Genomic DNA, 23,410 nt, shown 5'->3' on the forward strand with positions numbered 1-23,410 from the left:
CTTCTATGATTAACCAACCCATCAGTGTAGGTGTGTGTTCTATTAGAGTATTTCAATGACACTATGTCATAAAGTGGTCCCATGGAAGAACCACTGACGTGCTACATGGATATTGGTGTGTTTTTTCTACCTATTGATAACTCATTGGTGTGACATGTCAGCATTAGTGTCCACACAACACACTACATTGTGTTTTTATATTGTTGTTGTATATAATTGTTATATGTATGGGTATGTTTGTTTACTTTGTGGTTTTCTTCCTTTACAGTAAACAAGAAAATTCATGAAGTACTAACCATGGCCACTACCCCATGAACACTACTACTATGTGTAATAAACATTATGTAACACTTTGTAAATACAGTAACTACATGATGTTGTGTTTAACTAATTCTGTTCTTGTACCGCAAAACTTCCTTGATCATCATTGTGTGGAGTAAAATGACAATGATTAATGACTCTATGAGAAATGTTATTGGCTATAAGTGTACACATGTATGTGTCACTAATATGGAAAAATAGAATAGACAGGTACAATACTTTACTTGATGTCAACTTTTTATTTGAGACCACCAAAATACAGTGACTGGTGTAATTGGAGATTATGGAAATGATCAAAACTTCAGTAAAACTAGTGTGATCTATTAAGAACACCTGACTACATGTCTGTCAAGTGTAATGAGGTCCTACATCACTTCATCAAGATTGGCTCAAGGAATTTGCAGGGTTCAAAATTTATTTTCTGTTACATACACACTGAATATCTAGGGGGTCTGGAGTCATGCTCCTCCTGAAAATTATGTGTACTCACTCAAATTGAATCAGGTAAATTTCACTAAGATAATCTTTCAAACTGACATTTAAACATGTTAGGAATTAATTTGGCTGCTAGTTATGCTTGGCATAGTTTGGCTAAGGGTGGAGCTATACATGTAAAGTTTGAAGTGTACAACAGCCGTAACATAATTCTGGGAGTCGGGATGCCCTACGTCAATTGATAAATTTAATCTAAGCCCCCAGGAAAATTTTCAGGTCTTAGCAGTTTCTGGAAACACTTCAGCATCCATCTACACACATCCATCCCTGCTTCATGACATCAATAATAAGGTGAAGAGGCTACACTTATGAGATATACCACATTCATAGTTGGTAACTGAAAATTATAGTGGTTATATTGAGCTATGCTTTGTCCATGTGGGTGAAAGTGGTATGGCGGATCTGGCACAATGGGGCGTGTGCCCATCCCCTCCTCCCCCCCAAAGAAAAGGATACACCATCCAGATACTCTAATAGAGCAGTCAGACAAATACTCTAATAGAACAGTCACCTTACATAACACTATTAAGAATACTCCCTAGTTACTGAGTTAGAATCTACACATATAGTGTCTACGTGTACCTCATGCATGAATACACTTATCCTACTAAACACGTGGTCTTGTGTATGCCATATATAGCTACATGTATAAAGCTAGCTGAACTACTCATGATAGTCACCAGGAGCTTATAAGTGCCAAAGGTGCAAATTGTGAAACTTCAATGAGGTTGTGTGGTAACAGTGCTGAAATCCAAAGTTACCTTATATGGAACACCACTAATATTGTTGAAACCTCACCAACCACACAGGCCACCCTACACTCCTGCTCTGTCGTTATAAACACATTCACTAGTGCTGTGCAGCATGAAATGAGCAGTACCAGTCGTGCATCAACAGTTTTAGCCTGCAGGCTGGTTAGCAACACTTCTCCTCTTGTTGCTGTCACATGCTATAAAATTAATACAAGTCCATTGGTGTCTCCCATCACTATAAGAACTGTTGCATTGCAAATGCTTCTTACTAATTGCTTATGTAACGAAACCATCAACAGGTGGCCTGTGGATCGGATTTGTGGTGTTCCAAATAAGGCAATATTTCACTATAGAAGTCCCACGTGGTTAAATGCATTAGTTTCACACTCCTTCGGCACTTATAAGCTCCTGTAGTCACTTATCCCTGTGCAACTCTCACTTACAAAGCAGTATGATTTAGATTTTTTTTGTTGCATAATTAAAGCAATTCAATCTACGTTAAAATCTGAAAGCTTTGCACCCCCAAACTTCCTGTGTCTACTACCCACCTCGCCCAACCCTGAATTCACTCAAGTGAAGTGTTGTTCACTATACAAAATCTCAGTCCTACTGTATGAAGGTATGTTAATAAGGTCATAATACCACAAAGGGTTCCCTGTCATTTACACATTAAGTTGTGTTATATGATTGTTGTTTTAATTTACACAGAAATTATAATACAGTTGTCCATGGCCAATTAGTACAGTAGTGACCACATCCACCTCTACAGGAGATGAGGATCTGGTGATATTAGTCAGTATTCTTGGATGTGTTTAAAATACATTAAGCATGTCTTAGACATGTGGACTGGATTATAGACAGATGACCCTAACCAATATCACCAGACCCTATACCCTAGTGTGGAGGTGTGGTGTGGGTGTGAGTAGTCAGTGGAGATAATGTTGCAATGCCTCCTAAATAAAAAAAATGTTTAAGTGACAGATCCATATTAGGTAATACACGTACCTTATCAGGGGAAGTCCCTCATGCGATCACTTGACAACCACAACAAATCTTTTACTTCAGTAGATGTCACTACACTGGGTGGATCACATGATCAGGACACCTTTGATGCTGTGCTACCTATAATAAACCAGGTGTTAACCGGGCACCAACTCTTTCTAAAGCTACAGAGCCATACTATGACACACAACATTACAAGTCTCCCTGGTATATTATACCACCTAACCACAATAAGCTCATCCATATAATTATGGGCTAACCACAAACACAATACCAGGTTCTTACATTACAGTATATACCAATAGTTGCTGTTCTGGACATTTGAAAAGTATAGCATAATATTAATTATTGTAATAATTAGTGCATAAACGAATCTACTGTATTCGTTCAATGGTTCGAGGGGTACATCATTCAAATGGCAAAAGTGAAGTTCGAATTTTGCACAAGCGCAACCTGGCCATATTAGTGAGCAGAAGAACGTAAGAATCCAACTGCTCAACACGTCATGAATAATTTCACCGTGGGCAGTTACACTTGAGACACTAGAAAGCAATGGAAGGTGGTTGTGCTAGGTGTTTGACAAGTTAATTAGCTCACACCACGAGTGGCCACACCCACCGCTAATCATGAAGTGCAGTTGGGACAAGCTGTAGAGGAAGAATATTGGTGAGTTGTGTACTACTGTAAGGTCTTTTAGCAGCAGCTATACATTTTGTTTTGTGTTTTCTCCAGCTGCTATATTCTGTTAAACAGATAAGTAATAGTGTCAACGTGAGAAATTCCACTTGCCAAAGGGAGCCAAAACAAAAAAAAGTGGAATTAGCTACAATACACTCAAAATTATTCCACCTACATAATAGTAGCTAAATATTCATCAATCCTTCGAATGTTGCATTCAAATCTTTGAAGCATAAAATCGACATCGATTTATGCACTAGTAATAATACATGTAAATTACTGGTAAGTTATTAAAATTTAATGTATTTCATAATTCACCAATTATTTTTGTAAATTCATTGTTTACATTAATTGCTAGGGACAAGTGAGGTGCCAAAATTTTAGGCAATCTATAGCATTGTCTAACTGAACAGTCATTTTTGATTTTAAACACTAGATAATCATTGTGTACTGTATGTGAGTGGTCCCAACATGTCCACAATACACATGGGGCTCCATGATATCTTCTGACACATGACACTGATATGAGGTAGTCATGTACATTTACTATACTAGCATTCAGTGAGTGACTAGCCAATGTTCTAACAATGGCTACTCACATTTCTACCTTTATTTAGAACCCTACAGTGTACCTACCTCAAGCCAATTTTCACATCTAAATAAGTCACTTCTGGTACTGGTACAAGCATGACTGTGAGTCTCTGGTCATCAAACCTTCCAACTCCACATAGTTGCTCTTGTTGTGTTTCTGTGAGTGAATTATAAAAGATAAACAAACATGCCAATGAATTTGACAACTATTTTATGCAGGTAGTGAGATTGGTGGGTTTTATATTGAAACACAAAATGGAGTCAGATGACGAGTTAAGGCTAGAGGTCAAATTTGGGGTCCCCATGGACCTTTTTTGCACTCAAATGACTCCAACTAAGCAATTTGTGGATTAACCCAGAGGAGGATGGTCATGCGTTATAAGCCTACGAGGTAAAATTATGCAACCAAGCATTGTTCTAGGTGTTAAGGCTTGTTTAGCAGCTAGGAAAGCAGTGAGAAGGTTTGTAAGGATGCTGGGATGCTCTGGTATGGATATACAATTTTGACCTTTAGAATATTAAGAAGTATGAATGTTGAATTAGTTCAACACTTTCTTCTTTACTGGGTAAGTTTGTCCTTTACTTGTCTTTTTGCACTGCATACAAAGGAGAAATTGGTGAAGAAAAATCAATTGTGTATGATTGCTTCGACGTAACATAAACAAACGCTCATAACTTGAGTATCCTTGGGTCTACTGCAACAAAACAAATATTTTCCAACTCGTCTTGAGCAGGCGAATAAGATGATATCCAGGTTGTTATTGTTAGTCCCTTCCTTCACTAAGAAAGAGACGCTCAAATATTTATGGATTTTTCAATAATACGCAAGTATTTCTCTCATTGTAATCAATGCTTTATACTGTAAATTTAGGCTTGCACAATTGTGTTGGGTTTTCGCAGATCCGGTCACATATACTCTAAGAAGATTTCTGATACTTCCAATTTCATGTAATAACCTGTGGGCCATAGCTAGGCAGCGTGTGGCTGTAAACCAGTTGCACTAAATGGAAGTTTTAACCCTTAAACCTGTAAAGAACTTTAGCAGAATGTGTGTTTACATATTACTGGCATACTTGGTGACTTGAAAAGGAGAAACTTAACTCTTTGTGGTTAAAACTTAACATTGGTTAAAACTCTGTTAACTGGGCTACTTGGAGAATGAACACTGCAACTACAAAGGCTTATTTGCTATGAAAAGTGTCAAAGGATTCCAATGCACTAGTCCATCATTGCGTGTTCTTGCCACATGTATAGTTTTGATTGTGGGTTTAATCACACGAGTAATAGATGCCCTGATGGAGAATTCAATGACACAAATTGCAAGTTGATAGGAGCAACCATTGTTAAGTTATAAATAATTTTGTAAAGGTACAGTATGTAACGTTTTGTGTGTTTCTCTACCGAAAAGCTGCTTACATGGCAGGTTTTGGCTCTACAGTTTCATGTTGGGGTAAAACCCTGGGTACCATTTTACTGATTATTACAGAACAAGTAGAATAGCATAAATTGCATAGCAATAGGAAAATTACAGCACTTTGTCTTAGGCATGTGTATTAGGACCAGTTTTCTGGCCTGTGTGAGTTTAAGGGTTAAGAGGAGTTTATTACTGAAGATAGGAAAATGTGACAAAGAAGATATGCAGATGACAATATAAATTCATTGTGGTGATAAATGGCACAAATCGAGTTCTATCAACTACAAATGAATGATTCTAGTTAGTCCATCACTATAAGTTTTGATTTACAACTTATTGTGATTGTGCACACACGACCAGTCATAATAAAATTACACAATAAGCAAAAACTACTTCACATTACAGCCTGTACATGTAATTGTAGTAACTGTATCTAGAGGTGTACCAATAATTGGATCGGCCAAAATATCGGCCACCGATATGGCATTTTTTTTACCAACATTGGTATCGGTACAGAACAGTAGGAGGACCGATATCGCTACTGATATTTATACAGCAATAGTTTTGTACATAAACGGATTATAATATTGGTTTTCTATGTTATCCATGTGGCTGTTTAGTGGCAGTGGCTTACTGTTCACTCTACAGCAAGTGCTATGAGAAGCCATACAAATACACACAATTCTAGTGTTCGTTGCTGGAAAGTTTATCAGTCTTAAATAAAAGAAGCAGTTATATATTTGTATATAGTACCTTTGTAATATATTAGACAATGGTATGCAGCGTTTCGTTTGATGTGTGGAGGTCTCTTATTTGCGAAGAAACCTGGTATCAGGTGTCTTACTGGTAAGACACCCGACAGTTGTTTACAACCATAATGTGGCCTACAGTAATGCAATTAGCTTTTTGTGGACAATTAGTATTCCGCACATCAGTAAACACCAAGCGATTGCGAGCAGGTTATTGCAAAGAAATTACACTCAGGTACGCTGTTATCGTGGGTAGCTCAGCGGATTTATAGACCATCATGGTACAAGCCATTAATTCAGTTTGTGGCCTTCGCCATATTAAAGCACGCTCTGTAGACCATGCAAGACAGCCATGTTGGCACTGGCTATTCCCATTTGCTGCCATTCACACGTATCTATAATGCCTCAAACATACTTTTTCAGTATCGACTTTACAAACCTTCAGTTATTTGCGCTTCATGGCTTGCGCGCGAGCTTGCGCGACCTCACATCTTTTGCTCGCTGAAATACCCTAGGTGTTTACAATGGGAACTCTCTATACCAGCTCACTGCTTCTACGCCATTGTCTAAAACACTTAGACACACACAATAGGCGTCTTCAAGGATTTAAAAACCATCGGTGACGTCAATAATTACCTCGGCTGCGCCTCAGTAATTATTGACGTCGGCGTCACCTCAGGTTTTTAAATCCTCGAAGACACCTATTGCGAGTGTCTAACTATTACAAAGAACAGTCACAGGATAACCAAGGAAACCTACTTACCAGCCTTCATACAAACCAATAAAATGCAGAGTAATGCAGAAATATCCATTTAAGGCTCTGTGGGAGTATGCATAAAAATGTCTGTGGGTGCCTAATTGTCTGGAGTGCACAATAGAAACCCAAGCCAATATCACCATGGCATGGAGTGAGCAATGAATGTGTCCACATGTTGTTGTAGAGTAGGTAAATGTACACTTTTGCATAGATTAACTATGACTTTTGTTTGTAATGCAACTATCGGATCAACTATCGGTCATCAGCTTCTATTGGTGGTATCTATACCGGATATCGGTACATGCCAAACACCCATATCGGTATCTAACTGTATCACTGACCTTTGTCATGTCAACTACTGCATAAGTGTCTGGCATTGCTGGCTGTATAAAATAAAGTGAAAATAAGTTAGTGAATAATACATGCATACAATACCAATTTATGTACTATAACTATTGCTGCATATGTCATGATGTTGGAGTAATGGGAATTGTAAACCTGTCCTCTTAAACCACCGGAATGTAGTGTGTGTAGTGTGTGTGTGCGCTTGTGTGCATGGTGTAGGCACATGAAACAGTGATTTTACTCTATTTCACTAATAAATTCATAGGCCCTTACAAAACAAAGTAGATGGCCTTGATGTTTATGTAAAGTGCTAACTAAATATCCACTAAGCCCCTCCCCTTATCCTACCTCTTCTGGTGTGTTTATGTGTGTGTGTGGTGTACATGTGTGTAGTGTACATGTGTGTATGTGTGTAGTGTTTGTGTAACAATACAACACACCCAACGTACCTTTTGTGGTTATGTTGATTCACTAGAAGTTCTAGTCGGTGATTTTTCTCCCTATACAGTGTATATTCAATGAAAGGAAACTGTACAATGCAACACAATAAACCCTGTAAGGCTTGATGTAGTATGTACAATAAAGGTTATATGACATGTGTTATCACACACAAAAAGATATTATAAATTCAACAGCAAATGTGACCATCTCAGCAAGTTTGCATAACCAATTTTTTTTTTCTCAGTTCTCAGTGTAGAAGCAATTGGTGAGCCTATTGTGGTGAGCAGTTTAGGAATTATATTAGTCAGTATGAACAACAAAGAAATTAATTTGTATGATGACTACACTGAAAAATAAATTAAATTCACATCATTTGCATTGGTCTACAGAGTTGGAATTTGGCTTAAAAATGATCACCATGAACTGGCAAATCAATTAAGATAAGATTTTATCCTTTGACATATGTAGATGTATGAAGGCATTTTAAATAAGAAATGACAACTATTTTGCATATGTCTACTGCATCACATGTGAAATACATAATATGATTGAGGTTAAAGAAACGAAACTATCTCCAAGAACATGTGAATATAAAATGGTGTATAGGTGTAATTGATTTGAGATTTACCTTCCCTGAGTCTAAAACTTGTACATTGTTTTCTTTGTAGCATGAGAATTTGGTTTTCTCAAAAAGCATGGTAGGTGGGCAGGTTTTTGCTGAGACGGTCACAAATATAAATATCATCAAATACATTTGAAGTCTGCAACTTCACTGTACGTCGACAACTAAACACACATAAAATAATACATTCAAAGATTTGATATAGCGTACTATTTAACAAATCAAGACATATATTTAAAAACTAAAATTCCAAGAGTACAGTACATGCACTGAGTCAATATGTGCCAATCAATTACTTACCGGGCTTTTGAATTCTGAAACTTCATTGTATGTTGGTATCTACAGAAAAATAGTTGGACAACCAAACATCAATATCTTTCTGAAGAGCACAATTCCATACAGTTATGAGTTTGAAAAAAGGAGGCAAACTTTATGCCATCTCTAACGTACGTATTTAAATGTACACTATGCACATATACACACGTACCTCATATGTGCTTTCAGAAAACTTTCTTTTTCTATAACCAAAACACCAGTAGTTAATTCTACAATGTATGGTTACATAGATCAAAATTACTTACTGGTTTTTTCAAGTATACAACTTCAGTATACGTTGGCATCTACAATAAAGAATGAATCATTTTAAGACACATGTGTAATTTAGTGATGCCACAATATAGAATTGTATATCATGATACAATATGATATACAGTGTACACTTATGCTCATCATCACTTTACTACACATTTATGTATGGTGTTATTGAAACCAGGTCACTGTATGACCTGCTGACCCTAATATGGTGTTATTGAAACCAGGTCACTGTATGACCTGCTGACCCTAATTAAACTGAGGTTTGCCAAGAGCTGTATGTTTCGGCATAGATAATAGAGTACATAACAGGATAAGAAATGTAATAATGTGATGTCACTAAATATGCACATTTCTATTGGAATTCATGTACATTGTATTACATCACAAACATACTGGTTGTACTTGCTATGCTTGTATCAACAAGAAACAAATTGTTGTAATGACAGGATTTTGTAACCAACGATTGTGAAACTTCATTACAATGAACTCAAATAAGTGATTGAAGGAACTAGGATGGTACCAACCCTCAAGGAAGTTACATGCACAATAAAATAAGAAAAAAATGGCTTACTTTAACCCTTAAACTCACAGAGAACTTTTGGGGAATGTATGTTTACACAATAAGGGAACACATGGTGACACTAGTTGGGGGAACTGAATTCTTACAGCCTACAACTACACATTTATTAAAGGTATGTTCACTGGACTACTTAGAGAAGGTTAAATGAACACTGTAACTTACTTGTTATGAGCAATGAACAACTGTGAGTTGCATCTCCGTGTTTCAAATTTTTGCCACATGTATAATTCTGTTTACTCATGTGAGCTGTATATGGCCTAATAGAAAATTTATCAGTGAATCAAATGGAAGTTGTTGCAAGGTGATAGGAGCAACTGCCATTGAGTTATTGACCATTTTATAAAGGTATGTAAATGGTTTGTGTGTTTCCTTAGCGAAAAGTTATTTTCATGGCCAGTTTTGGCCTCACCATTTAGTGTTAGGGTAAACCCCTAGGTACTGTGTAATTATTGTTACATCAAAAGTAGAATGATGTAAATTGCGCAGCCATAGGATGGACGTTTCAAAAGTTACAGCGCTTTGTGAAAGGCGTGCGTATTTATTTTTCAATCCAGTTTCCTGGATTATGCGGGTTTAAGAGTTAAACCCCATAACTTTCTTTGCAAATATATGTGACCATCTCAGCAAAAACCTGTCTAGTTCACACAAGCATGCATTTTGAGAAAAATGAAATTTAAAAAAATTGGTGAAATTATGCGTGTTACAAAGAAACTTTTATGTAAGTTTTAATCGAGCCATTACTCAGTGAAGGAAGACTCAAATTGAATAAACCTATTATACCACCTTATTCGCCTACTCCTGGGGAGTTTGAAAATCATTGTTAAATTTCTGTAACTCCAATGGTTTGCGTGTCACATGCGTTCGTTTATGATGCGATAGACGTAAGCAAAACCGTTGCCATTTCTTCAATAAAACTGCCTTCATATGCCTACGCAGAAGTAACTGCTAGGCAAAAACTAAACCTTGGTCGATCTGCCAACCCATGGTGAACATTGTAAGCCAAATCCCAAACCTGTAGACTAATCCAAACGGAAGTTATGACTGTGAATGTAAGCATCTGTAGTATATTTTTAGTATAATTACTGTACAAATCGATTTCCTTGCTCTTCCTACTGTCTAGCGATGTAATTCCAAAACTACTCACCATAATCGACTGAAACTTTGGTGGACCATTCCTTGAACAATGCAGATAATGCTGAGAAAATTTGGAAGTTGTGCGAACTAGACGGGTTATTGCTGAGATGGTCACATATTCTATCCTTTTAGTATGAAACTTACTCTAACGATTCAACCACATTTTAAAACACACTGATTTTTCACCAGCAAATATGTTGGTACTATATCATTACAGAACCACAAGAAGGCTACAGTCTGTAACACAGGGCTGCTATGAGCGAATTACAGTAAGTATTCAATTATCCAGACACTCAAATATCCAGACTCTCGATCATCCAAAACAGTACGAATAACTGTTCTATTAGAGTATTCTAACATTTACCGTATGTTCTATTAGAGTATTTTGACATTCACCGTATGTTCTATTAGAGTATTCTAACATTTACCGTATGTTCTATTAGAGTATTTTGACAGTTACCGTATGTTCTATTAGAGTAGTTAAACAAAACTGTGCATAAAAATGAATGAGATTCACTTAAATCCAGACAAATTCACTTATCTGAACACGTTTGCAATTGAACCAGCACAAGGTGTTCAGATAACAGGGAACCCACTGTAACTTTAAAATGTAAGCAACTTAAATTTAAAATGTAATGACCATTCAGTATATTCATTGAAATTATAAATCTTTTGTTAAATAGTCTTTTAATGTTAGTAATCCCAGGTATTCAAATCACACTGGACACTAGTTGGCAGTACTGGACATGTGAGGCATTCCCCATTGTGATGTGCGTTAAAATGAAATGATGTTTTATATAATTTTATTCGCCTCTTGTTTCAGCAGGCTGTGGGCGTGTGCCTGGTTTACTGAAATTAATTTCATAATTAATTAAGTCTGTATTAAACTTCCACACTCATAAATTTTGCTCTGAGATGGTTTCTTTTTGGCAGTCTGAAATACAGGTATTGTGACTCTTCATATACTTTATGAATGGTCTTCCCTTTTGGTTTTATAGAGGTTTAACAGTTTTTAAAACAACACTGAAGGCCTTAGGCTACCAGAGATATTGTATCCTTTAAGTTGAAAGGGGGGCATTACTCGTGCTTATGTGAACAAAAATAAAGGACAGCCTTGAGGCCTTTTCTAAACAATTCACATGAGAAAACATGATAGACACACTATAAAACAGTTGAAAGGGTCATGGAAATAAGGGACACATGTGCCACTTTACATTTTTAATTTCTTCAACATTGGAATGGCTTGATTTAGCTATGTGAATAATGTTGTCACTAAGTAAACAATAAAACTTAAAAGTTCATGGCAGTATCAAAATAATTTAAGCAAATATTCTAATTCAATTATGTACCAAAATTTTGTTTAATGCCCACCACCATGGTCGCCTAAATTTTCAAATGGTGCTTGTCCCATTTTGCAGCTGACCCCTTCAATTGAGATACTTCTGTGCATAATTTGCAGTTCAAAATGGTTTGTATTATGCTTCCTTAGCAGTGCATAGCAACGTAATTAGCGAATTACAAAATTATTCATGAATCATGAAATACACTAAATCACAGTATATTTAACTAGCTGAATAAATAATAGCAATATACCATAATCACTTGATTTGTTGTGCCGCGCCCTTGAATAGTACCACAGTGGGGTACTATTTGAAGGTTTTTATTGTTGCTTGTGAAAATAATTTTAATTGTACCACACCCTCGAATAGTACCACACCCTCGAATAGTACCACACCATACTTTTGTAATTACTCTTTACTAGTGCTCTCATAACTTTAGTATTAATCTCCATCTCGATATAAGAAAGGCATTGTCCTGGTAAAACTTAAACGGCTGTCACATAATCGAAATTCCCTTTAGTAAATTGACCACGTAGCACGAGGCGTGACATGGTTGTGCTACACGGACTTGAGTGAAAGAAAGGTCTTGTATAGAAGTAAGTAGCAACGTGTTGTGATTGTTTTATAAAACTAGCTATAGTAGTGGTTTAAAATGTTAGTAGTGCACCCTCGAATAATACCGCAGTGAGGCACTATTCGAAGGATTTTATCTTCATTTTTTGGGACAAAAAAAGTACCTCCTTACCCTATTTATATAGCTGTACATCTAAAAAGTTTCACAGTAACACACAGAACTCACACGCTGTGAAGCAAATGGAATAGGGCTGCTTCTTCTTCGTCACACGAAATAAAAGTTGTCCCACCATTTTGTTGCTAAGTGTGATGACATCATACTATATACCAATCGAATCGTCATCACACGAGGAATCAATTAATCTATATTAGAATAGTGTACTACCACCGAGATGAAAGTTATGGCCTTTTTTTCATAGGTATGTAAACATTATGTGTGTTATATACTTCTTGTGTTTATTCTAAACGATGTTTGTTCCCTGGCTGGTTTTCTTGGCTACACATGATACACAATTCAAAATGCCTCCCCCCCCCCCCTCCTGAATAAAATGACAATGGAATCAGCCCTGTAATCCCTGGACCGAAGGCACTACGAATGGATTTCAATAGACATGCGTCCATGGTAACAAAGGGTTAAGCATAGGGCCACTGTAGCTAATTTACCATCACTACATGAATTCAACAAAGAATTGCACAACACACACCACCTGTAAATTTAAGACCATGATGTAGACCCCACAATTACTATTAAAAATTGCAGCAGTATATAAATATGGTAAGTTTATAAGCAAAACCATTCAGTTAGCTACATACAGTACAGTGTAACTGTGCAGCTTCTAACCAGTTCAAGTTAGTTAAAAACTTACAGGATGTTCCAGGTTCTGGCTGTTCTATTGGTTCCAACTGTTGCATCAAGCTTGGCTGTTGTGTTGAGCTTGGCTGTTGTGTTGAGCTTGGCTGTTGTGTTGAGCTTGGCTGTTGTGTTGAGCTTGGCTGTTGTGTTGAGCTTGGCTGTTGTGTTGAGCTTGGCTGTTGTGTTGAGCTTGGCTGTTGTGTTGAGCTTGGCTGTTGTGTTGAGCTTGGCTGTTGTGTTGAGCTTGGCTGTTGTGTTGAGCTTGGCTGTTGTGTTGAGCTTGGCTGTTGTGTTGAGCTTGGCTGTTGTGTTGAGCTTGGCTGTTGTGTTGAGCTCGGCTGTGGTAGGTGTGTGGGATTCGGCTCTGGTGTAAGTTTTGGTACCGAGATGGTTTCTGCTATACTGTAATTCTCCAGTGGCATACTGTTTTGTGATTCAACTACCAGCACAGAAATGTGATAGTCAGTATCAGCCATGACTGATATTTCAGTATGTCTGGTGAACACTTCAGAAGTGACCTCATCACATGTAGAACAATTCAGTCTTGCTAAACACTTAACTGTTGGAGTTGACTCAGCCACATCACACGATACATAGATGGACTGGTCATCTGGATGTCACTGGACTATTGCTGACTGGAGCCATCGTACAGCTACAATTTATAAAACATAACAGTGAATGAAATGCTATGCAATGTTGGAACCTTAGCTGTCCAGGTGACCACCTGATTATAAAAAGCTGGTACCTCTGAAAGTGTGCAATTACTGTAAAATGGTTTTTTGTACAAGGGCCTGAAACAGGGACACCTTGACAACAAGGACATTAGTCCTAAGGGTGTCGGTTTCAGTCGTATTAGAGTAAACAGACCCCTTATATCTGGACACCTCATAAAGAGACTTTGACACATATTCATGCATTGATGTACACATTTACACCTCCTGACACAAGGACACCATCTTAAGGTGTCTGGAATATAGCAGTGGAACCTGTTGAAGCTGCAGGCCAATTTTTTATGGCCTAAGGTACAGTAGCGTTAGACAGTATAAACTTCTCACTTGGGGAATTTAAATGAACCATTTTAGATGTACAAGTGGCCACTAAGATAGGTTCCACTGTAATTCACCAGTCAATCCCCCTGTACAGTACATACCTAATGAAGTACTAACTGTCTCACTACATCCCACACTGTTCACACTACAAACAGAAATGATGTAATCTGTTCCAACATCAAGATGTCTGGAAACATTATCATCTGATGTCATATTATGTGACATTTGGAAGGTAGTTGTATTAGGTGATACTTCAAAGGTTGTTGTTATATCATCTTCACCAGTCAAAGAGACATTTAAGGCCTCCACCTCAGTCATGTTATGTGACAATGATGATGATGATACCTATAGACACATAAGATTCAGTAATGTACACACATTGTATTCGGTGTTCAAAATGTACAACAAGAAAAAGGTAAGGATAAAACACTATCGACTCTATCCTCACTATGCTATCCCAGCTCGAAATATTGCACATCTCCTAAACATGCATGCACACCAAAAACATGGACAACTGACAGTTACAGTTAACAGGTGTTTATTAGTACAGCTGGATAAACTGTTTCCAATATATAACAGGTTGGCTTGGTCCACATGTAAATAATTTGAGTAAAGTTTCATGCTCAGCAACTTCACTTAGCAGAGTGGCCTTGTTACCAGACCAGTGATCTATAACTACACACACATGTGCACACATACGTACGCACACACACACACACACTCACATTCCAAGATATGGTAACAACAGGCCTGTAATCAACAAACTTCAAGCTGACTGCCAAATTACTCGGAGGAGAAGGTACTAAAGATTAACAAACACATAACACACAACAATACCATACATTATATGTAAAGTTAAGTGAAAAATGAAGTCTACACATAAATGATACATACAGAGGACTGATAGCCAGCCAAACAATTATTGTGGCTAGCAGAAACATCCTGTATGTATCTGTTGGTGATCTGACAGTTACAACATGTAGCCTCCTTCTAATCATTGTTTGTGGAGGCTTCAATACCATATTTCATAGCATTGACACATCACAGTCAACAGAGGATTATGAAGATCATTTCAATGTAAAATTCCCCAAATATGTAATCCTGTTACAAAATGCAACAAATTTTCAAAGTGTTTCTTGTTTCAAAGATTACGCAATAGTCTACATAAGCATAGCAAACCTTCCAGCAGCTGTGTGAAGCACTGCTACTGCTACCTAACACTGGGGTACCTGTACACAACTAAGATACTAGGGCCAACTAATGCAAGCAAGTCATCCCCTCCTGATGGACTACAGCGTAGTAACCTCCACGAGGACTGCACTATGTCTTATGGAGAAAGGATATTAAATGAGAAGTTTCAGAAGTCCACAACAATTCCAACACCGATAAATGAGCCACTCAGTTGTGCTTTCATTTCCCAACAAACAACACTACATATACAAACACTCCACTAACCTGAAGGAGTTAAGGTGGTTACGTTAGTAGTAACAACAGTTGCTGGTCCAGCATTGTTAATAGCCAACACTGTCACTTCATATTGAGTATCATTATCAAGATCAGTGAAACTGATAGTATTACTAGTAGTGGTTCTCTCCTCCACCAGTTCTGCTGTCCCATCAGATAAGGTCACATTGTATGTCACATCACCACATGAGGTATGGCTGAATGTGTCCCATGATATTACCAGTGAGGTCAGTCTCCTTTCTAATACCTTGATAACTGGTAGGGTTGGGGGACCTGTGAGGAGTGAAGCAGTTAAAGCGCATAAACAAAATGCTCAGAGAGACTTTAAACCAGGCATGTGAACAACATAATAAAATGAGAAATCATTGCTTTTTGAATTATACGTATTCAGTTACTAACTTACCCATGACTGTTAGAATGCCAACTAAACTCTGTACAGGAGGTAGGAATGTAAATTCACACTGAAATTTAGTTTGATTCAATATTTCATTTGCAGAATACACTGTCAGAATACACTGTCAATACTGTGTCAATATAGCTACCACTGTCATCTCAAATGTGTTGTTAGTCCCAATTCTACTACCAGAAATTGCTTGTCCATTTATTCTCCACAGAGGAGTCAACGATGCAGTATAGTTATGACCACAAGTGATATTAACATCATCTCCAGCACACATTGTAACATCTTGAGGTGGGTGGATAATAAGACCTGTAATATATGTATTGGAGTATAGTGTATGAATTACAGTGAAACCCTCTAATAACAAAATACAGTGTGCATTATTCACCTTGTTGTTCAGAGTTGTGTAGTGTGATCAACAATAACAACAAAACAAGTAGATAATGTGTCTCCATTTCTGAGAATGATAAAAACACACAATAAGACACTTTAGGAGTATTAGGCCTTTTACAAGAGGTCTTCCTCTTTGAGACTGCTCAAAATGTGAATATACTACAAGTACAAGCTATCAACATCAACATGCATGTGTACAGCAGGTCCAATTATTATTATTATTTTTGCGAATCAAAGTTTTAACTTACAAAAGTTTCTGCTAGCAAACTGAATTTCTAAAAAAAATAGTGAGCAGAACCATCTATACATTCTTAAGTTTTCATAACTTTACCATGTTATAGTGTCCAAGAGATCTGTAGTTACAGAGAAACTGTTCATGTCTCACAGATTTCATAATCGCAAAAATTTATGCTGGAGCCTATCTTAATAGCTTCACAAAACAATAATCTGCTATACCAATAACATGCAACACACTTTCCCTTCATCAGTCACTTTCCCTTCACTGCCACTTCATATTGAGTATCATTATCAAGATCAGTGAAACTGATAGTATTACTAGTAGTGGTTCTCTCCTCCACCAGTTCTGCTGTCCGATCAGATAAGGTCACATTGTATGTCACATCACTACATGAAGTATGGCTGAATGTGTCCCATGATATTACCAATGAGGTCCAATTATTATTATTATTTTTGTGAATCAAAGTTTTAACTTACAAAAGTTTCTGCTAGCAAACTAAATTTCTAAAAAAAATAGTGAGCAGAACCAGCTATACATTCTTAAGTTTTCATAACTTTACCATGTTATAGTGTCCAAGAGATCTGTAGTTACAGAGAAACTGTTCATGTCTCACAGATTTCATAATCGCAAAAATTTATGCTGGAGGCTATTTTAACAGCTTCACAAAAAATTGGACCTCACAACAATAATCTGCTATACTGATGTTTGCAGTCCAACATACACAACATGCACAAACACACATGTAACTGACATGTTATAATAAACATGTATAGGGAAGATAACATGTAAAAATGTTTCAAGCAGGAGGCCCTGTTGAGACAAGTTATTTTAATGGGGTTGTCTAAGAGTTTCAGAGAAAAACCACATTAATAATTAGCACACATAATTATTAAAATTCATAGATGATATATTTTTTTGTTCAATATTATTAACAATACACTAAGCTGTTATTTCTACCAGACTAGATCATTGTCTGGTAGAGAAATGACAGTGGAGCCATGAGGCAAACATGCTGGAAACTCTTGTTTACTAATGTGAGGTGGTTAACAATGAGTCAGACAGTCTATGAAACTTCTGTATATAACATGGTGAAAATTATTCCAGCTGAAAATATTTTCATGGAATTAGCCACAAAACACTTTTTTATAGGATTGACCTACAATAATAGCACTGTAATAAGGTTGAATAAAGCACATATGTATGAGTGGGTGAGTTAGAGAGCTTAAAGACAGCATGCGATGAAGCATTGTGGTAGTGTAACACTACTGTATTGGTATGAGAGAACTTTTGTACAATTGAGTAAACAGTGTCTAGTGTTGCAAGGTAGTGTCATGCAGTCATTTTGTTCATCTCTACAAATCAAATAGTCTCGTGCCCAGACCCCACTCACTGCGTTGAATAGGGTCTGGTGACTTACGCTGTGTTTTTGGGCCCGCCGCCATATTGTTTACGCATTTGTATCCATAGCTGTAGTTGGCCATTTTCCTAGTTCCAGCCTATCAAATCGCGTTGTACCTGAATCAAGGCGTCCGATTGGTCGAAAAGAAAAATGTCGTAGGGCCCAAAACTCCTGCGAATGTCACCAGACCCTATTCAATGCAGTGGGTGGGGTCTGGGTACGAGACTACAAATCAAACCTCTTTATCTTCAGCCATGTCTAGTAAAGTATGTAGACAGTCTATGTTAAGTTGCAGAACAAACAGCTAGGATTGCTTAGGTTAGAATATCTTTCAATTCTTTTGTGAGATGTAAAAGGTCACACACACACTTAAGCAACAAAGATCCTTTGATCTCTCAACACAAAGAGTAATTGAAAGCTCTAGGTGTAACATCAACAATAGAAACAAACACATTTCAGTACAAACATGTGAGACCAACACAGAAACAACTGCTCTCTGAGACCACACCAGACACACGTTACTCCAAACATTATTTATCTCACAACATGTTTACAGATGGTATGTATATATGAGATGTCATACCAAAGTTGAGAATTCAGATATAGCAACTGGACTGATATAAAAGGGACTACCCTAAAACAAGGACACTTTGATAGTTGAATACTTATCCATGATCCATTATTATTTAAAGTACACACATTCAGATCCCTGAAATCAGAACACCTTAGTCCCATGGTGGAAAGGTACCACCTTCATCACTGCCAACATCAAACACAAACCGGTTCCCTTGTGTTCAGAAAGCAAGTGAAACACACCCTTTATCACCTACACATGCTAACTTAGTTACCAAAAAGTCTCCATAACAACTGTATGTAATGTTTCTGTAAACTTCAGACAAAGCAACACATTATGATAAAAGCAGTGTTAATCATTGTAACAGATAACTGTCTTGAGTACATTCAATTGCTGTACAAATCAGTACTAATAGTACAATATTGATTAGGTGAAAATACGTTTCAAAATGGAAACACCATTGACAAAACCATGTGCTCTTATTATTGTACATCACCCTAGATATACTGACCTGGACAAACAACTTGTAACAGATACAGGAAGAAGCCAGCAGAAGGATCACAAATGTTGACCACAAGGTAAAGATTACTGCCAATTTCTTGTAACATGAAACAGTATACTCTTTGTACAGTACATGGTTAAATGGCTAAGCCAACACAAGCTCACAGTAATCATGAAAGAATTCCACAATGGAATCTGCACAAAATGGATGTTTCGGAACCAAAAAAGTGTCCTGATTATCAAGATGCCCAAGTCAGTGTATGCGCTGTTTACTTTGGTGGGACCATGATAACACCAGTATGTGATTATACAAGTGACCTCATATTTACTTCCACACACCATTTATATAAACTCTAAGATAAATTTATATACACGCACAAACATTAGATTGTACTATTAGTTACCACTTCAAAGCATATATGGTTTCTTACATCAGTCAATTTACATACAGTCATTGACCACAGTTTGTATAACAACACAGCTACCCACTAGCAATTTATTTTAGGCTGTTACTTTTTGGCACTGTATTACAAATATGTAATCACCTCAGACCACAAAACATTTAAAAGAACAATGGAGATATTAATTGTGTGGAAAGTTTTCATTGCAATATACATGTATATCAAAAAGGGACATTCTACCTAAATCACCGGACAACTTCACAATAAGGCTCATTTGTGTTTTACAATAGACACATTTAGACTATTTAAATAAGGACACCTTACTAAGAAGGACACCTTGATAATCAGGACCACTATCCATGGTCCCATTTGTAATATGTGCACACATTTAAACACTGGAAATTGGGACACAACTAATAAGGACACACTGATATAATCAGGTCACTGCTCCACTGTCCTGTTTGTAATAGTGTGCACATTAGACTACTGCTGAAACGAATAGCATTTTTTTTACTATTCGATACCTTCGTTGGGCAGTAAGGTAAAGCCTGAGAGTTATTTCTACCTCTTCTTACATGGAATTTTTCAGTATGAATATGTCACTTTGTTAATAATCTCAAACTTCTAGGTTGGCTATATTCATCTGATCACAGCTTACTACAGTGATAAAGAATCAAGATGTGTCTCTAATACAGAGACGTCTGAAATACATGGCTCCACTGCAGCTGTTGTCATCCTGTACCTGTGGACATTTTAATTCACACCACAGTAAGATGAGCATGCTACTGAACATGGCCACCATCAATATGCTGCAGCAGGTGTCTCCGTAGCTTAACTACAGCTAGTTACATGTGGGTGGGAGGCACCTAATGAAACAATGTTATATTCAATTGAACTTCAACAACAGACTGTCCTCTGCTATAAAGTTTATAAATAAAAGCCAAGGAAAGAACCCTCAAAGGCAACACATGCTTAAGCAATTACCTACTTGCTGTAAAAGATGGTCAATCTTTCTCAACCCTTCATGAATGAAGCAGTGGTGAGGAAAATAACATGGTCAGAGATCTGAAACAAACTCAAGCAGAAAACTAACGTATACCTTTAGTAATCACTTCTAGACAAGACTACCTAATTGTAATTATAGTGGTCACTTCCAGCATAGCCACAAATGCAGGTGTAGGCAACTTTCTGTTCTTATACAGTCTCACACAGCCAGACCATCTTTTCTACTGTTGTCATCAGGTGGGGAAATGGGGTCTGATGAATGCAGTATAGTGTTGATTGATGAGAATCACACACGTTGGTTTCCAAACCTACTGTGAAGCCATCGTGTGCATAATGAGCCTTTCTCAGCTGCGCAATACATTTCAAAATCTGGGGTTGCCACAACAAAACTGTTATACTGCGTTCACTAGACCCTTTTATTTCCGACCCAATAACAAAAGAAGAAAAGGTGGTCTGCTAAGCGAGACCATACTCCATTATGTACAATACGATGTGACGTATCGCTTATCCTTCAAGACAAATGCAGCAAGTCACAACGCTTCAAAAGGGCATGAGCGACGATTACTAAAAGAAGTTAATGTACCAATTTGTACGACTACTAAACCTTTTCTTTTAAACTAGCGTACCTCTAGTTTCTTTCAAGGCTGAATTCCTGTCACCGCTCTTGTAGTTTCTGGCTCTATCGAAAGACTGCACTGCTCTTCTTCTCGTCAGATTGCGCCTTGTGTTACGCGGGAACTATTAAATCTGTAGGTGTGGTGGTGGTGGCGATCATGGTTTTTGTTTGCGCTAGAAAATCCTTTGCACATGTCAGCACTACGTGTCCAGCACAGACGTAATCTCCGCTCATGTGGGACCAACTACAGTCATTTAGTACGGTACACATCATACTGCTGCTTTGTTACTCTGCCATACTAGTGTTTGACCCTCTACCGCTGTCCGAGCCGTCGTCAATGATCCTTGAGAGGTTGAGATCCTTCACCAAGCAGCCAAGATATCCCAGTGGCGCTTCTCAAATTAAGAAATTAAGTTTATAAACGCCACGAGTGCTTATATTATCAATCAGCAAGCCAATCTACGAAGAACCACGGCGATGTATATTATCCTAAGGAGAGGATCAATTCATTGAAGTAACTAGAAGTCAAAGATAACACTTAAGACTACGCATCAAGGCAAGTCTCTAAGCGCCTGCGCGTATTATATATATTCTATGTTTTCGGCATATGCAGCTAACTTTCTTGAATCTGTGTCCACACAGATTGACCTTTAGTAAGATTTGATACTGGGCAGGCAGCACTGGTGATGTTACCCAAGGGACTAGCTTTGTCCCAAAGAAAATCAACTCACATACGCAAGGCCATGACAAATTAATCTTAATGTGATCATGTAATATGTAATACTACTAGTAGTAATTGGTAAATACTCTAATAAAGCAGTCATATAAGTCAAATAATTTAGCCTCATGTTTTGATTTATTTTAGAGGAAAAGAAACATATAATATGATAAAATTGGGGTATGGCCTGATTATTCAACACTAGCTATCATGACTATCACTTGAGCTTTAATTCAATGTTACACCATATGTGAAATTCTCAAAATGCAATGTGCACATGTAATTAGTACAAGCCCCTATGAGTAAGAGGAACCTTCATAGACACCTATTTTATATGGGGGGGGGGGGTAATTCTCTGATAGTTTACGGAAGAAAACTGAATGTTCGTGTGGGCATCTGTTCTAATGTTAGTGGTGAGTCCTCGTTGAATACTTGTAAGAAGTTTCTGAGAAATTTCAAACCTGTAAGATTGTTAATAGATTTGTATATAAAGGAATGACACATCCTTTCATATTATTTCTGGATTCCATTAGGCTTTGCCTGTTTGTGGTAAACATTACAATATCTTGTAAACAAACCACCATAACTTCCACATACTTTAGTTTACAGAAGTTGGTATATCAGATTCCTTGATGTCAGGCGAGTCCTGTGGTGTATTAGATTTTATTCTGAGACAAACAGAATTGAGCCTTGTTCTGGTGAATTATGCATCATTAGGTGCGTAAATAAATGTTGGGAAAACAAGTTTTTTTGGTGTACTTCTCTCTAAAGTTGCCAGTTAAGACTCAGTACAGGTGAATTCTTAATCAGTACACTTCAACACATAAAATGACACTGAGTTTAGCAGATTTGGTTGAGGATAACAGGGATGTACTTTTGGGGGTTTTCCACCTGCGTAATTAATTTCTTTAACAGACTGTTGTATGGAGTACGCACTATGCCTTAATCAAATGATGTTACAACAACAGTACAGGTGGATAAGGCAATTCAAGGACTTTCTTTCTTTACATAATGTGCTGTAGAGATTATGGGTGCTAAAGTTTGTACTTCTGTGGTTTCTGTATATTGTATAGTCAGAGAGGGAAACTTTAGTGATTTGCTACAAATTTTCCAAGTACTTGTAGCACCTCAGATTAGCATCTTTATAGCTAAACACTGAGGTTGAATTTGCCAAAGTTTATATTTCCAAATTCAATTTAGCTTGCTACTGGCCAAAATTTACCCCCGCTAAGTTCCCCCTATATGGTATAGCGCAAAAAGCGTTTGCTTTGACACAATATTTATGACCAATCAAAATTACACCTAAGGGTAAAGCCATAAAAATGCACCATCTACAGCCAGTGGAGCCAAACTACACATATATACTCTTGACACCTTTATACTGTCACCATTAATCATGCATCACTTGTAC

At 37.3% G+C, this 23,410-nt stretch overlaps 1 protein-coding gene across 5 annotated transcripts; it reads right to left on the reverse strand.

The window, feature by feature from the left end:
• Positions 1 to 2,192: 2,192 nt before the first annotated feature.
• On the reverse strand, positions 2,193 to 21,813 carry LOC136266793 (fibronectin-like). Of its 5 annotated transcripts, none has more exons than XR_010706291.1 (14): positions 17,022 to 17,485; positions 16,158 to 16,463; positions 15,746 to 16,027; positions 15,016 to 15,092; positions 14,392 to 14,635; positions 13,255 to 13,893; positions 8,749 to 8,787; positions 8,655 to 8,685; positions 8,468 to 8,506; positions 7,554 to 7,604; positions 7,101 to 7,142; positions 3,881 to 3,996; positions 2,574 to 2,686; positions 2,193 to 2,521 (listed from the first exon to the last, which is right to left on the reverse strand). XR_010706291.1 is itself a non-coding variant. In XM_066061821.1 (6 exons), the coding sequence occupies exons 2-6, from the start codon at positions 16,159 to 16,161 to the stop codon at positions 13,859 to 13,861; spliced, it is 642 nt and encodes a 213-aa protein (XP_065917893.1). In that variant the 5' UTR covers positions 16,162 to 16,463; positions 21,292 to 21,813; the 3' UTR covers positions 13,118 to 13,858. The 5 variants fall into 5 exon arrangements, 1 of the variants encoding a protein (XP_065917893.1); XR_010706290.1 differs by having other exon boundaries at positions 16,796 to 17,485; XR_010706302.1 differs by lacking the exons at positions 8,655 to 8,685; positions 8,749 to 8,787; positions 13,255 to 13,893; ... (3 more) ...; positions 16,158 to 16,463; positions 17,022 to 17,485 and adding an exon at positions 8,174 to 8,331 and having other exon boundaries at positions 8,468 to 8,508.
• Positions 21,814 to 23,410: the final 1,597 nt, after the last annotated feature.

Source organism: Dysidea avara, chromosome 1 (assembly GCF_963678975.1).
Source record: "Dysidea avara chromosome 1, odDysAvar1.4, whole genome shotgun sequence".
Lineage (NCBI taxonomy): Eukaryota > Metazoa > Porifera > Demospongiae > Dictyoceratida > Dysideidae > Dysidea > Dysidea avara.

Excerpts from the sequence above, each read along its gene's own strand:
- LOC136266793 (XM_066061821.1), bottom strand. Across the intron at positions 14,636-15,015 it reads TTGTTACCATATCTTGGAAT|GTATCATCATCATCATTGTC; the intron begins GTGAGTGTGTGT and ends ATGTGTCTATAG. Across the intron at positions 13,894-14,391 it reads GACAGTTAGTACTTCATTAG|CTGTACGATGGCTCCAGTCA; the intron begins GTATGTACTGTA and ends TATAAATTGTAG.